The 18293-nt window shown below is 45.7% G+C and overlaps 1 protein-coding gene across 2 annotated transcripts in view; it reads left to right on the plus strand.

Annotated features, from left to right (window-relative positions):
- Positions 1-18293, plus strand: part of Lmtk2 (lemur tyrosine kinase 2) — a 95966-nt gene that overhangs the window by 14262 nt on the left and 63411 nt on the right. For both annotated transcript variants that reach the window (XM_052754408.1, XM_052754409.1), the window contains exon 2: positions 14449-14573. In XM_052754408.1, the coding sequence (XP_052610368.1) occupies positions 14449-14573 (125 nt within the window). The remainder of the gene's footprint in view (positions 1-14448; positions 14574-18293) is intronic.

Consider the following 18293-nt stretch of genomic DNA (forward strand, 5'->3'; position numbering starts at 1 on the left):
CCTCTGAACTCCATGTGTACCTACACACACATGAACTTACACACACACAAGAGAAAATGTAACCAAATATCCCATAGCTGATATATGAACCATAAGTACTCAGTAGACTGAGAAAGGGTTGAAGTTTTGAGTCCTTGTCTATAGAATTTTAAGGCTGCAATTTCAGTTTACAGATGGAAGATCCAAAGATTGAAGTTGCAAATTCAGTGCTAATTTTACTAGAGTGACTCTTGACACTGAGAGCACCCTGTTCACCAGGGTAAGCTGCCTTGTGCTTTGAGCAGCGTGCTTGTTTAGTATGACACGCAATCTAACTCCAGTCACTGTCCTCCAGCATTGACTCGTAGTTACCACCCAAAAGCACTGAAGTGAAATTTTAAGCTGCTATGTGTTCTTACTCTGCCTCCCTCCCTCTCTCTCTCGAAATGTTAACTGTATTTCTCTGGGTGGCCTGGAGCTCTCTAAGTAGACCATGCTCTCCTCAAACTTACAAAGAGCCGTCTCGTAGTGCTGGGATTAAAGGTGTGTACCACCATAGCTAGCCTATCAAAATTTCAAAGATGATGAAAGAAAAGCAGTATTGAAAAAAATCAGGAAACCAAAACAACTGAAAGAGCAAGCGTGTGCTTGTGGACTGTGAAGCTAGAGGTGTTGGATCACCAGCAGCTAGAGCTTCTGGCAGCTGTGAGTTGTCAAACATGGGTGCCAGACTGAACCTGGTCCTCCAAAAAAAGGCAGTTCACTTTCTTGACCCCTTAAGTCATCTCTCCAGTCCTTCCTCCATAAGATTTTTTTTGTTTTTGTTTTTTGAGACAAGGTTTCTCTGTGTAGCCCTGGCTGTCCTGGAACTAGCTTTGTAGACCAGGCTGGCCTTGAACTCAGAGATCCACATGCCTCTGCCTCCCAAGTGCTGAGATTAAAGGTGTGTGCCCGCCCCCACCGCCGCCGCCCGCCACCGCCACCGCCACCACCACCACCACCACCACCACCACCAGGTTTAGAATAACTTTTTTTGAGACAGGTTCTCCGTACAGTAGCCCATGCTGGCCTTGAACTCTGTGTATGCCTGAGGATGACCTTGAACTTGTGATCTTACTCCACCTCCTGAATGATGGGGTTACAGGTGTGCATCACAATATCTGGTTTATACAGTGCTGGGGATAGAGCCCAGGGCTACATGCCAAGCAGACACTAGAAGCTGAGCTGTATCCCCAGCCCCCTAAAAGAACAACTGTAGTTTCCACCTCTGAAGTGAAGCTACATCAGTTAATTAAAAGGACAAGAGTGTTTCTGCCTTTTAAGAAACATAATCATAAACTTGTAAATGTTCATTTGTAAACATGAAAATCCTTTAAACACTACAGGCTTCTGTAAGGGCCTGAGCCCTTTTAAGAATCTGCTGACTACTTGGATTCCAAGAGTAATGCTCATTGCAAGTATTTAGTTTATCTTTCCCAGGTGCAAGGTAGATGTTAAAAATGCATAGGGAGGGGCTGGAGATCAGAGTAGGGAGTGGGCAAAAGGGGGTGTGGAGACAGGCAGACCTAGTCCTTGCTGGCCAGCCAATCAGTGAACACCAGGATGAGTGAGAGAAGCTTTCAAAAAATAAGGTGAAAATTAGGGAAGACATCTCCATCTTGACCTATGGCCTCCATACGAAGCTTCATGAGTGAGCACACATGCACATACACACACACTCAGCACAGGCACACACAAACACTCTCAGGTAGTCAGACTTGGCAAGGGACCTACTCAGATCCACTCCCCTGGCCCCTTGACATTTATACTATGGCTGCAAATATTCATAGCTGACTAAAGCATTTATTAAGTGTCTTTGACATCTTTTACTTTCCCTGTGTCACCGTGTTTTAGTTTTTATGTAGTCATCATTTACTCATTTTGTTTTGTTTTGTTTTTTTATTTTTTGAGACAGGGTTTCTCAGTGTAGCTTTGGAGCCTGTCCTGGAACTCAGTCTGTAGCCCAGGCTGGCGTGGAACTCACAGAGATCCACCTCCCAAGTGCTGGGATTAAAGATGTGTGCCACCACTGCCTGCCATTTACTCATTCTTTACTCATCTTACTATCCTGGATCCCCCAGGATCCACTGTCCTAATCTTGGAAAAGAGACACTCCAGCTGTCTTCGTGTTCCTTTGAGAGCTCTGAGGCAGTCTGCCCTATTTTTTTCCTGTGTAGCCTCTTTTCTCTTGCTCTGTTAGTTGTTGTTGTTGTTGTTATTATTATTATTATTTTTCACCACTGACAAAATACCAGACAGAAACAACCTAAGTGAAGAAGGATGTTTTCTGGCCACAATTTGGCTCTGTCCTGCTGGGACACGGTGGACTTCATGCAGGCAGCATGTGTACCAGGAGGCTCACATCTTGGCAGATCAGGAAAGTGAACTGGAATATTAAGCAGGGCCAGGCTGTTAGCCTCAGAGTCCATCACCCCAGTGGCTTAAGTCTGCTTGCTAGGCCTCTTGTCTCAAGGATTCCACAGCTTCTCAAAACAGCATCAGCAACTAGGACCAAGTGTTGGAACATATGAGTATTCATCCAGCCCTTCGAATCTTCACACTTCTTTGCTTTGGTTCTGGAAATTTCTCACATTTGTTTACCCACATATACTTTTGGAAGAGATACCTGTTTGTCCTGTTCTTTTTAAAATTTAATTTGACTCAGTGTGTAGACTCATAGAGATCCTCCTGCCTCTGCCTTCCAAGTACTGTCTTTGTTCTTTTAAGACTCTCGGGATGAGCCTCTGCTTTACTTATGTTGATTAAAGAAAACATTTAAATTTTTTTTTGGAATTTTTTTTATTTATTGTCTTTATGTGTGTTTACCTACGTATATGTATGTGCAACACATGGGTGTCTGGTGCCTCCAGAGGCCAGAAGAGGGCATTGGATGTTATGAATTATTGTGGTGTTTGGGGGTGGGGAGGAACGAGACACAGGACCGACTCCAAGGGTATCCTGCATGCAGGGAAACATGCTGGGCAGAAGCACGCCATGCGGGCACAACCTAGACGCTGCATCCATGTGGAGAGTTTATTATAATAGAGATGGGGGGGTGCACACCTTGTGGGAGGAAAAGCGGAAGAGAGGGAGAGAGTGGGAAAGGGGAGGAGTTTTTCCTTAGAATGAGGCTTTTTTGTCAGGACACAGGGCGGTGCCAAGAGGGTGGGATTTCAAGGGGCGGGTCAGAATATTAACATTGGATACCTTGGAACTACAGTTATAGATAGTTGTGAGCAGCTACCATGTGGGCTCTGGGAACTGAACCTGGGTCCTCTGCAACAGCAACAAGTGCTTCTCTCCTACTGGGATTTCAGACATGTACTATGCTTGGCTCCCCTGCTTTTTAAATAGCATCTTCTCATGAACATAGTGTCTCCTTTAGAATTCTAGAAATATTGATTGGAGTTGTTTGCTTTCTGTAGACATTTCTTGAATTCTGTTTTTTTTTTTGTTTTGTTTTGTTTTTTTTTTTGGTTTTTTGAGACAGGGTTTCTCTGTGTAGCTTTGCGCCTTTCCTGGATCTCACTTTGGAGACCAGGCTGGCCTTGAACTCACAGAGATCCGCCTGGCTCTGCCTCCCGAGTGCTGGGATTAAAGGCGTGCGCCACCACCGCCCGGCTTTGAATTCTGTTTTTATCTGCTGTGTAGGTTGCTATCTTTGCCTAAATGACATTTTCTCAAATGTCAGGTGATCTTTGCTCCCGAACTAGAGATTAAAACACTAAACTGAGATCTCTTCCCTGACCATTTTTTCTTTTATTTTCTGCCTCACATCTACCAACAGCCTGGCACTGCTGGCTCCACCCTGTCCCATTCTGTCAGGGAGTGCTGAGGTAGTGACTGAGCAATGGCCATGACAATACATCTCTGTCTCTCAGTTGCTCAGTGTTTCCTTTGAAGATGGCCACCTGCTTCTGAGGTTGTGTGGGGTTGCATGAGTTTAGCCTAGTAGTGTCTGGCATAATTCTCCGGGACCAAGTCACTACCGTTTCCTATGTGGATTACTCTAATATCAGACATCTACTCCCTGGGGCTGGGGAGATGGCTCAGTACAGTGCTGGCTGCACAGTCAAGAGGACCTGAGTTTGATTTCCAGAACCCATGTAAAAAGCTGGACATGGTGGTGCATGCTTGTAACCCAAGCACTGGCAAGGCAGAGGCAGGCAGATCTCTCAGACTAGACTAATGTCGTTAGCTAGCCCAAACCACTGAGAGACCTTGTCAGAAAAGGCAAGGTTGGGGCTAGTGAGATGACTCAGTGGGTAAATATGCCTGCTGACAATCCTGAGGATCTAAGTTCAATTCCTGAGACCCACATGATGGAAGAGAATCTACTCACACAAGTTGCCATCTGCGCGCGCGCGCGCGCGCGCACACACACACACACACAACTGTATGCTCCCCAATCATTCCATATACAGTAACAGTGTCTTGGTCCTTGCTTTACTGTTTCATGGTGTGTCTCACCCTCTGTGCACTGTGAATTTACTTGTCTGTCTAGTCAGGATGGTAAGTTATAGGCTTAGCATGGTGGTACACACCTGTAACCCCAGCATTGAGAGTTCAGTTCTAGCCTGGGCTGCATAGTGACACCCTGTCCCAAAAAGAAATTCTTGTTAGCAGAATATCCATTCTGTTACTTCTGAGTTGGGAGGGGGTCAAGGCATAGTACTCTGACCGAAGTCAGCTGGTATAATACTCTTTTGGCCAGACCAGGCCACCGAACAGTAGTTCTGTGTAGTCCACATTCCTCATTAGTGTTCTAGAAGTAGGGGTGAATTGATGTTTCAGTAACAGATTTTAATGGGATAGGCTGAAAGAAACCAGCACTTTCCTATAAAATGATTTCTTTCGGGACTGGAGAGATGGCTCAGAGGTTAAAAGCACTGACTGCTCTTCCAGAGGTCCTGAGTTCAATTCCCAGCAACCACATGGTGGCTCACAACCATCTGTAGTGAGATCTGGTGCCCTCTTCTGGACTGCTGTCATACATGCTGTATACATAATAAATAAATAAATCTTTAAAAAAAAAATGATTTCTTTCACAGCTATTCAGTCAACCCTCAAATTATGTCAGCAAGTGACCTTGATGATCACTTTTGAACAATTGAGACCCACCCATTTTGTGTTCGTAGGTCACTGGTCTTCTGCTTAGGGGTTCTTGTGGAATCTCTGATTCATCTATTGGCTCTCAGTGTGTGGCTGAGTGTATTTAGTGCTGTTTCATTTCCCCTTTCTAATATTAGAACCCATTGGGGGGAGTCTAGATTGCTTACTGCTATTATAAATAGATGTATTGTTACGTTAGGAGCTCAGAAAACATTTAGTGACTTAAGGTTCTGTGTATAGAAAGCCTTTATGATAGATGGGCTTGCAGTTTTGAGGTATAAAGCAAAAATGTGGGACTCACAGTGATTGTCCACATTTCCCCATAAACTATGAGAGTGACTCATATTACCAGGTCTGGCATACAGAGCTGCTTGTTTGGTGTTGGAAGAGGAAGATGGTTTTCTTGGTCTTGACCTACTTAAAAAGAAAAGAAGGTCTGGAGAGATCTCTTTAGTTAATAGTGCTTCTTGCTCTTCCAGAGGACTTCAGTTTCCAGCACCCACCTTGGGTCACTCACATCTACCTATATACTCCAGCTCAGGGGGATCCAGTACCCTCTTTTGGCCTTCACAGGTACCTGCCCTCATGTGCATATACCCCTCTTCCTGATACACATAATTAGAAAAAAATTAAAAAAAAAAAACTCAAAAAGAAAAGCCAAAGCTATGTGTTTTAGAGGTGGGCTTTATAGCAGGACTAGTTTGGAAGATTGCGGGTGCTTGGCTTCAGGTCTCCTTCATTAGGCTAGCCGAGTCTCTCTGAGTTTCAATTCTCATGCAAGCACATGTTTCTCTTGTGTCAACTTCCCAAGATGAGAGGGTCTGGGAAAGCAGAAAATAGATGAATTATAGAAAGCAGTGCCTCCCAGGAGCTTTGCTTGCCTTGTTTTGCACTTTGCTGGTCAGGCAGTCTGAACTAAGTAAGCCCCTGGGTCCTGGGGAGACAGAGTGGAAATGGCCTGGACTTAAACTCCTGGTGCTCTCCAGGATGGCCCCTCCACCAGCACCAGTGGTCTTAAATTGGTTTTTGTGTTGGACATATGATAGTCTATACACCTGTAGTCCCAGCATTCGGTAGGTTAGGGCAGGAGGATTACTAGGACTTTAAAGCTAGTCAAAGACTCTGACTCAAAACAAAGACAAAACAACGTCGACATCAACAATTGGGGCTGGGGTGATAACTCAGTCAGTCAAGTGCTTGCCTTGCAACTGTGAGGATCTGAGTTCAATCCCCACAACCCATGTAAAAGAAGCTGGGCATGATAGGGCATGCTTATAATTCCAGCACTAGAGAGGCAGAAATACATAGATCTCTAGAATTCCTTGACTAGCCAGCCCAGTCTATTTGGCAAGTTCTAGGCCAGTGAGGACCTTGTCTCAAAAAACAAGGTGGATGTCACCTGAGGAGTGACAGCTGAGGTTGTCCTCTGGCCTCTGCACATGTGCACGTGCAGTTGCAAACACAGATGTGCCTATACACACATGAACATGTACATATATGCACACATTCGCAATTGCAGTATTATGGGTCTGAATTGTGTACACCTCACCAGCACCTAAAACTGACTGTGTTTGGACCTAGGGCCTTTGAAGAGGTGACTAAGTTTAGATGAGGTCATCATGGCAGGCTCTTAATGCCACCTGACTAATATCCAGAAGAGGAAGCAGGTCAAGGAGACAGTAGGGATCTGCACACAGAAGACCATGGAGGGTATGATGCGAAGGCAGCATCTGCAAGGCGAAAGCAAGGCTGCAGGAGAAGCCAGCCTGCTGCCACCCTGAGCTTGAACTTCAACCTGCAGAACTGTTATTGAAACCCCTCAGTGAACTTACGCAGACCTCAGAGAGAAGTGATGATGTGTGTGTGTTCGCATGTGCGTGTGTGCTCGCGCGCCTGTGTGTGTATCATGCATGTCTTTGCAGGTGCACATGTATGTTTGTGTGAGGAGGCCAGAGGTCAGTCTTGTTCCTTAAGAACCATGAAGCCGGGCGGTGGTGGCGCACGCCTTTAATCCCAGCACTCGGGAGGCAGAGCCAGGCGGATCTCTGTGAGTTCCAGGCCAGCCTGGGCTACCAAGTGAGTTCCAGGAAAGGCGCAAAGCTACACAGAGAAACCCTGTCTCGAAAAACCAAAAAAAAAAAAAAAAAAAAAAAGAACCATGCATCTTATTTTTTGAGACTGTCTTTTTTTACTAGGACCTGAGCAGTCAGTGGTAGATTATATATAAACTTGGTCCCTGACCCCATTTAGTTTAAGGGGCATTTAAGATTGTGTGATGGGGAAATGCAGGGAATTGGGCATCCAAAGGTAGATCTTAACTTGGGACCTTAGGGATGGTTCCCACTGATGGGCAAGGTATTGCAGGGTGGGGTGGCTGTCAGTGGTAGAGTTTCCTGGTAGGTAAGGTGTAAGGCAGAAAAAGAAGATTGATCTGATCAGAGAGAGGGCCCCACAGTCTCAAGTGGAGAGCAAGGGCAGCTCAGCAAGAGTCTAGGCTGCAAAGGTGGTGGGAGTCAGAGGATGCAGGACAAGCCCTTTGGACTATCCTGCCAACACCTTGAACTTGAGCTTGGAACTTGGAAAGTAATGCTTTCTGGTTGTTTGAGTCACCTGTCTTGTGAGTCTTTGTTGCTGTAGTCCTAGCATACAAAAATACTAGTTCAAGAGTAGATAAGGGCATGTGTTGCCAAACCTGACAGCTGACAGCCTGAGCTCAACTCTCAGGACCCACATGATTGAAGGACCATTCTGAGACCAACAATGGTATATAAAACAGACCAACAATGGTATATAAACTTGTTTTCTGAAGTAGTTGTAATGTCAGCAGTGAACAAGTGAATAAGCAGTTCAGTTGCCCAAGGCTGGTGGAGGGTAGGGGGAAGCTGTCTTTATTATTACTATTACTGCCGCCACCACTGCCACAGGCCCAGCCACCACTGCCACAGGCCCAGCCACCGCTGCCACAGGCCCAGCCACCACTGTGGATTGAATCCAGGAACTCCCACATGCAAGGCAACACAGGCCAGCACATCACCATTGAGTTACATATCCAGCTGTTAGGCTGTGGTTTTAAATAAACAAGCCCTTGGCTCTTGGAGTACTGATTGGCCAGAGGTCTGAAGTAGCATATATCTAAAAGGTGAGCCTGCAATATAGCAGAAAACAGCAATCCAAGGCTGCTGGGATCTTGGCAGAGAGCTGAGGAGCAGACTTCTGCAGAGCACCTGCTGGGCTGTGGGACAGTGTAACATCATTAAGAATAACTACAAGCCAGGCATGGTGGTTCATTCCTTTAATCCCAGCACTTGATAGGCAGATACATGTAAATCTCTGGAAGTTCATAGCCAGCCTGGTCTAGATAGCTAGTTCCAGGACAGCTAGGGCCATACAGAGAGAGCCTGTCTGAATAAAGAAAGGAAGGAAGAAAGGGGAGAAGAGAGAAAGGAAAACAACAGTGGATTGGGCACGCCAGGCAGCTGAAGCCCATTGGTTTGTAACAAGTCTCCCCAAAGAGCAACAATAGCCTTCTAACCTGGTAACCACTGGAGAATGTTGTCTAACCACTCATTCTAAAAACAAACTGGAAAGGGAAGACGGAGGTGTCTGTGGTATGACATTGCCATTGCTGTCGTAAATCAGAGCCTCTGTGATGAGCCACAGGAAACTCTCACTATTAACATTCTGTTGGGGGACTTGGAGGAAGGTCTTTAGGTCACCTGAGATCCCAGTCCTCACTCTTGCCCAGGCTGCACATGGTTCTTGGGAGGCCCACAGATGTGCCCAATCCTTTGACAGTGAAACATGACATTGTCACCTACAAAGTTGAACTTGAGAACTGTATAGTTGAGTTACCAAGAAACAAAACAAAAGAAACCTATCAAATCTTTTTTTGTTTGTTTTGTTTTTGTTTTTTGAGGCAGGGTTTCTCTGTGTAACAGCCCTAACTGTTCTAGAATTCACTTTGTAGACCAGGCTGGCCTCGAGCTCACAGAGATCAGCCTGCCTTTGCCTCCCAAGTGCTGGGATTAAAGGCGTGCGTCCACCACTGCCAGCTTTTCAAATCTTTTTTTTTTGGTTTTTCGAGACAGGGTTTCTCTGTGTAGCTTTGCGCCTTTCCTGGAACTTGCTTTGGAGACCAGGCTGGCCTCGAACTCACAGAGATCCGCCTGGCTCTGCCTCCCGAGTGCTGGGATTAAAGGCGTGCGCCACCACCGCCCGGCCAAATCTTTTTAATGTAGGCTAGTGTGATGATGTATCGGGTAAGGGCATTAGCCATCCAACTCTAACAGTCTGAGTTTGATCCCTAGAACCCACAAGGAAGAAGAGAATCAACTCCCAAAAGACCTCCACACACACAAAGATGCACATAATAATACATTTTAAAAATTAGGTCTCAATATTTTAATTAAGTTTATGATTCTTGTGTTGGGCTATGTTCATAGCTATACTGGGGTGCATGTGGCCCACAGGTTTTAGGTTTTGGATCTGTCTGTTGAATTTTTGTTTTTGTTTTGTTTTGTTTTGGTTTTGGTTTTTTGAAACAGGGTTTCTCTATGTAACAGTCCTGGTTGTCCTGGAACTCGCTTTGTAGACCAGGCTGGCCTTGAACTCACAGAGATTCTTTTGCCTCTGCCTCCCCAGTCCTGGAATAAAAGGCATGTGCCACCACTTCCTGGCATCTGTTGAGTTTTAGGGGGTGGTGAAGCAGCTTCTGTGAGTGTCATCCATGCCAGGGTGCGCTTTTTGGTGAAGTAGCAGTGAGTTACCCTCACTTGTGAAAATAATTCCCAAGAAACTCAGTGGAGATGGCTCAGCGGGTAAATTGCTTGCTGCACAAGCTGGTGACCTGAGTTCAATCCCAGGACCCATGTAAAGTTGTTCTCTGACCTCCGTAGGTGCACCCACACATGTACATCATTTGTGCACACACAATTTTTTTTTTTTTTTTTAAAGAAATTCATTGGTTCCTCAAGCTAGATTTGAGTGGAATACTTTCTTTGATCATTGTTGATGCTCTTCCTGGGTTGTAAACAGACATTCACACAGCATCTAGCCTGCCATTCTCCTTTAACTCGAGCTCCCAGTTAACTACCGGGCAAATATGAGGAACTTTTTATACAAATACATCAGCTTGGAACCAGAGGAGTGACAGAAAGAGAACCGGGATTTGGACATTGGTCATCAATTTCTTTTTACCTGTGACCCTTTAAAACGGACTCCAGGCAAGTCTCTAGTTAATTACACATGTGCTCAGGTTTCTTTGGAGGTTCTGGGCACCATGATCAGATAATTGGCTGGATTGATAATGGCTAAATTAATAGGCAGGTAGCAGCTCCTGATCCACCGTGAGTCATTACTGGGAAATTATCACCCTTCCCAAATTACCTGTCTCTAAAGCAAATAGTAGGTAGTACCCACCTACCTCATAGAGTTCCTCAAGTTTTCTGCTTAGTAAGTCAAGTACTAGACAGCTATTAGAGTGCTTTGAAAACTGTGGGATCACAATGCAAGGGAATGTGCTTTCGAGATGCCAGGTGTTTTTAAATAGTGTCTTAGGGGAAGTGCATTAAGGAACCCAAGCCCCTCATTACCTTCCTCCTCTGTGGAGCCTGGGGAGCTGTCTGAGGTATGGTGACATGCCTGTCACTGTTGATGTTTTTCTACAGCAGACGATTGCTTTGACTTGTGCATTACTGAATGCTGTAGGCAGAGCATGTTAAAGAGAAACTGGCTTAATCGTTTCCTCACAGTTGCAGCCAGGAGCCTTTTCGAGGCTGGGTTTCTAGTTTTACCACTATGGCCTGGGGATTTCAGTTGTGGTTCTTGCTTCTAGAATTTACTTCCTCTCTGTGGTTTAAGCAAACCCAGCTCACCTTCAAGTCTATGGCTTCATTTCCTCATTTTATGGGAGTTTTTCCCTCACCAGTGTGAGGAGAGAAGAGGCCTGAGCTTGATCCCCAGAATCTGCGTATAAGTGGAATACAGTGTTGAACCAGTATAATCCCAGCATTGGCAACTGGCAATCTCTCAGCTGGAGACTGTGTATTCCTGGAGCTCCCTGGCCAGCTAGTGTGTCCTACTTGGTGAAGTTCTAGGTCAGGGTGAGATCTGAGGACCACCCGAGATTGTCCTCCAACCTGCACACACACTTGCACATGCGCACTAGCATACATTTGTGCACTGGCCACACACACACACACACACACACACACACACACACAGAAAACAAAACAAGAAAGTACGTAAAAAGGTAGGTGAGCTTGGCAGGACTCATTGTTAACATGAGTTTGTCTTTTCATGCCTGCTTAATGACTCACAGAAGACCAATGTGTGAGTCAGATCATTGGGCCAGCCTTCAGGCAGCGCTATGATCCAGTTTTTTTTTTTTGGTTTTTTTTTTTTGGTTTTTTTTTTTTTTTTTTTTTTTTTTGGTTTTTCGAGACAGGGTTTCTCTGTGTAGCTTTGCGCCTTTCCTGGAACTCACTTGGTAGTCCAGGCTGGCCTCGAACTCACAGAGATCCGCCTGGCTCTGCCTCCCGAGTGCTGGGATTAAAGGCGTGCGCCACCACCGCCCGGCATGATCCAGTTTTTATAAGAAATAGATTAGTGTTTGAAAATGAAAAGAGAGGAGAAGAAAATGATATCATCTTTGTGGAGTTTGGAGAAGGGGCTTCGAAGCCCTTAGGTGGTGGTGAGCTTAGGTTAAATACACTAGGGTTTCGTAAGTGTAAATGCTAAGTTGTGGTGCCAGGCATGGTGGTACAGGCCTTAGTCCCACACACAGGTGGAGCTCTGTGAGTTCCAGACCAGCCAGGGCCATATCCTGGGACAAAAGCCCAAAAGAGTTAACCACATGGAGGTTTTAGAGCCATGGTGTCTAGGAAGGGTGGGGACATGTTCTTAACACTTGGCCTCTAGTGCTGCTTTCCCAGCACAGGCTCTGGGCATATCAGTTTCCTTATCTATGATGTGGAGCTGGTCCAGTTCCATCAGGTGTTGTGCCAATCAGATGAAATAATGCTGCCTTTAATCAAATCTCAGCTGCAATCAATTACAAGCCACATCTTTCCTTTTGTACCATTACAAAAAAAGAATGTTGCCAGTTAAACCAACTTGATTTCAGGTGTGATGTACTCGAAATTCAGAGATGTTAAAATGTGGTGGGCAAGCTGGACACATTAGTGCACATCTATAATTCTGACACTCAGGATGCTGAGGAAGAATGGAAAGCTTGAGGGCAGCCTGGGTTATGTAGCAAGACCCTATCTGAACAAAAAGGGGAGGGGGATTGGGAAGATAGTCCAGCAGCTTTTAAAGCACTTGTCACTCAAGAAAGGGGCCTGGAGTTTGGATCCCCTGAATCCATGTGAATACCAGGTATTCAGGTATTCACCATGGCAGCCCTCAAGGTGAAGTGGGGGTGACTAGCCATATCAATGAACTCTGGGTTTGATTGAGAGATCCTGCCATGAAAGGATAAGATGAAAAAGTGACTGAGATTGCTGACATCAGCCCCCGACCTGCGCGCGCGTGCGCGTGCACACGCGCGCGCGCACACACACACACACACACACACACACACACACACACACACACACACACGAGAACCTGCACATGCATCCACATAAAAAAAAGTGGTGGAAAACCATGTTTTTTTGTTTGTTTTGTTTTGTTTTTTCGTGACAGAGTTTCTCTGTGTAACAGCCCTAGCTGTCCTGGAGCTTGATTTGTAGACCAGGCTCAGAGATCCACCTGCCTCTGCCTCCCAAGTGTTGGATAAAGACGTGCACTGCCACCGCCCACTGACAAACCATGTTTTGAAAATGAGTAAAATCTGACATATTGGATAGGAAAGCACTCAGCTATACAGTTCTCTAGGGTCATATTTGGTCTTTATTATGTGCATCCAGGGGATGAGGTGTAGTTATTAAGAATAAATAAATCACTGACAGGCTTGGGGAGATAGCTCAGTCATTAAATTGCTTCCTGAGTGAGCATGAGGACCTGAGTTTGACCCCCAGTACCTGTGTACAAAAGCTAGAAGTGGTGGTACACAGATGCAGTCCCAGTGCTGGGGTGGCAGAGGCAGGGAGATCACTGGGGCTTGCTGACCAGCCATTCCAGAACTTAGTGGGATCCAGGTACAGAGACTTCATGTCAAATATTTATATGGTAGAAGGCTGGACGTGATAGCAGTACTCAGTAGGCAGAGGCAGGTGTTTCTGTGAGTTTGAAGTCAGTCTGATCTATTTTCAGTGAGTTCCAGGCCAGAATCAGGCCTATTTGGAAAAAAGGATTTATTTTTATTTTCTTTGTATGCGTGTTTTACCTGAATGTATATATGTTGACTGTGTGGATGCAGTGCCTCAGAGGGTTCCCCTGGAACTGGAGTTACTGATGGTTGTTAGCCTCCATTAGGTCCTAGGAATCAAACCCATTCTTCTGGAAGAGAAGCCAATGTTCTTAACCACTGAGCCGTCTCTCCAGCCTTTCTAGTAGATTCTTGACAAACCTTGGCTGATACACAGATTCCAGGAAGTTTTCAGCTAGCTCCTCAGCACCTCCTGGCAAGGATGGGGCATCAGTATTGCTTTTACAAACAGACTGGTTATTGAAAAAGAACCTAGTTCCTGTTTGCAGTTCATTTTGGGCCTCTCAGTTTTCATCAGTGGATATGCACTGGGCTTTGGCTCTGCTCATAAGGCAAATCAAGTCTGACTTGATGATGACAAGACCCCTTGGATCACATGGCCAAAGTTCACGCCACCTGGAACAAGTCATGTGCCTCTGATGTGCTGCAAGTGCAGGAGTGGAGGTGTTCCCTCCTGTGCTGTTTTAGATTCTCCCCAAATACCTGTGACCACTCCATGGTCTTGGGAACATTAGGCCACCCAAGTTGAGGGACATACCACACGTGACTGATCAGCACTCTCCAGAAGTGTTGGAAAGACTGTTGAGTGTTGAGAAACTGTCAGAAATTGGAGGAGACTAGGAGACAATTAAGGACAGTCTGAAGCTCGGCTCATCCTGCCTACGAGTCTTGCTCTCATGGTAGGAAAGTGCCATGCAGATGTAAGATCTGAGCACCAGTGAAGCTCAGCGGAAGGACTGGAGCTGTTTTCTTTGCAGTACCTCTCCAAATCTACTGTTGCTTTAAAATACAGAGTTGACTTGGCCAGCACTTGGACTCCTCTAGAGTGGTGAAGCAGTATTTTTTGTGAGCTCTTGGTCCCATTTATATCTAGAAGAAAAGGTGTTGGTTCAGTCAATTAAAGTCGACTTGGGAATTACATTTTAACATAATTTCTGTCTTTGCAGGGGAAGCACTTGTGGCAGAAGTTCCCTCCCTGTTTGTGATCCTGTCCGTGTGCAGTTTAATGATCCTGATAGTGTTAATTGCAAACTGTGTTTCCTGCTGTAAGGACCCAGAAATAGACTTTAAGGTGAGCACAGATGGCATGGACATTTAAAATCAGCTGCTGGTTTTTAAAATGCGTGTGTGTGTGTGTGTGTGTGTGTGTGTGTGTGTGTGTGTGTGTGTGCACGCATGCTTATGCTTCACACACTGTACACGTTGTTCACATGCACAGGTGAATACACATAGAAGCCAGACTACAACCTCAGGTGCCATCCTCAGTGACACCCTTTTGAGACAGAGTCTCTCGCTGGCCTGGAGTCTGCTGAGTAGGAAGGACTGGCTGGCCATCAAACCCCAGGGATCCACCTGTCTCTACCTCCCTAGTGCTGGGCCTTGCAATCACATCCAGCATTTTTACATGTGTTTGGGAGATTGAACTCAGGTCCTCTTCATGTGTACAAGGCAAGCAGTTTATTGACTGAGTCATTTCCCCATCCCTAAAACAGCTGAGACATTTATCAGTAGCATTACTGTGGATCACATTCTCTTGGGAGCAAGGGTCACTGGACTTTTCTTTTCCTGTCCTTGTGTACAGCAAAGTGTTGTGGGCCACAGAATCTCTCTGCTATAGCCTTCTCACCCTCCACCCTGCCATTGTAGTGCTGTATCAATGACAGATGCTCTGTTGACAGATGGGCCTGACTTTGTGCCAGTATAATTTGATTGACAAAAGTAGGCGACTTGGAATTAACCCATCAGCTATAGTTTGTCAGCCCTGCCTTAGGGAGTATGTATGCATACACATGTTTGTGCAAGTACACTTCTATATGTGTGCATGTGCATATAGAGACCAGAGGTCAACCTTATAGGTTGTTCTTTGGGAGCCATCCCAAGTTGGGTGTTTTTGTTTTTTTGGAGACAGGATCTCTCATTGAGACTGGTGTTCATGGATAAGGCTAGGCTGACTGGTCAGTGACTCCCAGGGTTCTGCCTATCTTCACCTCCCTAGCAATGGGATTACAGGTGTGCATCACCATGTCTTGCTTTTTGTTCTGTTTTGTTTTTGATTTTTTTTTTTTTTTTTTTTTTGGTTTTCCAAGACAGGGTTTCTCTATGTAGCTCTGGCTGTCCTGGATCTTGCTCTGTAGTCCAGGCTGGCCTCGAACTCACAGAGATCCGCCTGCCTCTGCCTCCCGAGTGCTGGGATTAAAGGTATGTGCCACCCCGTCCTGCTTATGTTTGGCTTTTACATGGTGCTGGGGATTGAACTCGGGTCCTCAGGCTTGCAGAGCAAGCAGTTTACCAACCAAGCTGTCTCCCCAGCCTTCTTGGAACCTCTTTGACAGTAAGCACTTATTGGTGGTGTGTCTTAAGTTTTTGTTTAAATAAGGAACAGTGTGTGGTGATGGAATTCACTTATTCATAGTCTGTCTGCACAGAAGATCAGGCAGGTTTTGGTTTCTTTCAGACTTTTGTGTAAGCTGACAAATTTGTGATCATTAGCTCATAAAAGCAAAGGGATTTCCTCAGTTTTTCGTGTATGAGGAAGGGTACTGGAAACCTCAAGTTTGTCTCTAAACCTTAATTCCCTAAAGTGAATAACACTTCCCACTAGGACCCTTCCTATCTACAGTCAGTATAACAGAGGATCTGGCATAGTAGCAACAGATGGATGGGATCTATCAGCAAACCAACTGGGAACTCTTTCTAGAAATTATTTATTGCTCATGTGTTGACGTATTAGGGCCTCGCAACACTTGCTTAGAAGGAGTATATAAGCTGGGTGTGATGATTGTATGAATGTGATCCCAGACTGTGGGAAGCTCAGGGGAGAGGATTGCTAGCTCTAGGACAGCCTGTCTCAAAACACTTTCACAGCAAGTACTTTATGGACTGAGCTCTCTCTCCAGACCCCCTCAAGTCATTTTTATTCTGTGCTGTCTGCACTTGGAATCTGTGGTGCCTCTGAGGAGATAGGGAAGTACACTGTCCTCCTGGCTCAACGCTTTGCCCTGCACAGAAAGCTAAATGCAGGGGAGACCTGTAGGGAATCCTCAGCCCAGACCACAGTCTGTGGTAGTGGTGGCCTGTGGGCACCTGTGGGCTTTATGCATCAACACCCTGCCCCCAAGGCTCACATCGATGCACACGCTTCTGTGGGAACTTGCTGACTTCCCTGTTGAGCACAACAATAGATCCAGAATCTGTATCCCCTGGCCATCAGTCCTGCCAAGGGACTTTGCACAGAAACCTGGCCACTTGGGGACAAAGATAAAAGTCTGATGGGGTTGTTGATACCAAAGTCTGGCCTCTTCTCATGTTTCCAGATACTGCATCCTTGCCTTAGATTGATCTGGGTGTTTGAATGTGAGTATTCACAAGGGAGCCAATTGTGATGCAGCTCAGAGTCTGGGAATGTACATCACTTTGCAGCTGCCCCATGACTGATGCAAGGCTGCAGTGTGTTTGAGCTCTCCAGCTTCAGAGTCTGTGACTGAATGAGTATTTATTGATGTTGATGATGTGTTGGTTGGTTTCCTTTAGACTTAGAGCTCTGCAGTTGCAGGGGCTGAGTGGCCCTGGGGAAGACATTTACAGATCAGGAAGCCATTTGGCTTTATCTCCTTTTTTTTTTTTTTTTATTGTTATTACACAGTATCATCTCCCTGAATCTTTAGAGTCTACTGGCATATCTACTGGTATATCATAATTGCTGCCTAATTTTAAGTGACATTTTTAAGGTGTGATGGATGAAATCCTTTTACCAAGAGAGGGGTTATGAATGTACAGCTGGGAGCTGGGAAGGTAGTTCGGTGGGTAAAGCAGCTGCTATGGAAGTGTGAGGACCTGAGTTCAAATCCTCAGAACCTGTGTAAAGCCAGACACAGTAACATGTGTCTGTGATCCCAGTGTCCCAGAGGGGAGATGGGAGGCTTCCCAGAAGCTAGAGGACCAACTAGCCTGACATATGCAGTAGAGGACAACAAGAAGACCTGTTTCAGACAGTGGAAAGCAAAGGCCAACACCCAAACTTGTCCTCTGACCCACGTGCCACAGGCATAAAAATGGAACAGGTTTTTCTCCCACTTTTCTTTTTTTACTTTTCTTCTTTTTTTTTTTTCCTTGAACAAAATCTCGTGTAGCCCCTAGTAGCCTTGAGCCTTGGCCCTCCTTCCTCCACTTCCCAAGTGCTGTAAGTCATCACACGCAGCTTCCTTTCTCTTTTGAGCCAGTGTTTCACCCTGCAGCTGAGGCTGGCCTTGAACTAGAGATGCTGCTGGCTCAGCCCTGCCAGTGCTGCACCATCACACCCAGCGTTGACTCTCACACTGGACTTTCAGAACCTCCTTTTAGCTGCATGCAAGTAGCAGTAGTGTGGTTTAGTGCCTGAGAATGTCTGCTCACGTGTGTGCAGAAACCTAAATGTCAGAAGTCTCCCAATACTGTTTGTAGTTTTTTCTTGTAGTGGGTGGGTCGCTAAGGGAATGGGACAGAAAAGGAAAGTGATGGCAAAAAAAAAAAGGAAGAGTTTTGTTCCTGAATCTGTTCCCTGTCTCTATTCTGGTGCTCTGAGGGATGACACTTGATAATTATCTGAAGTAAGGGATGGCTTGTTAATCTTCTATAGCTCCGTTAAGTTCACCTGGGCCCCCGAAGGACACCCAGCTCACATGGATGAGAATAGGAGGGGTCAAGATAGCATTTGCCCATCCAGGTCATTGAAGATTCCCGAAGCAGTCTCAGATGGCTTTGTTTTGTGGTGCTGGGATGGAGCCCAAGCTCTGCCACATGCTAGGCTAGTGCA

Source organism: Peromyscus californicus, unplaced genomic scaffold (genome assembly GCF_007827085.1).
Source record: "Peromyscus californicus insignis strain IS unplaced genomic scaffold, ASM782708v3 Scaffold_2__1_contigs__length_46816999, whole genome shotgun sequence".
NCBI lineage: Eukaryota > Metazoa > Chordata > Mammalia > Rodentia > Cricetidae > Peromyscus > Peromyscus californicus.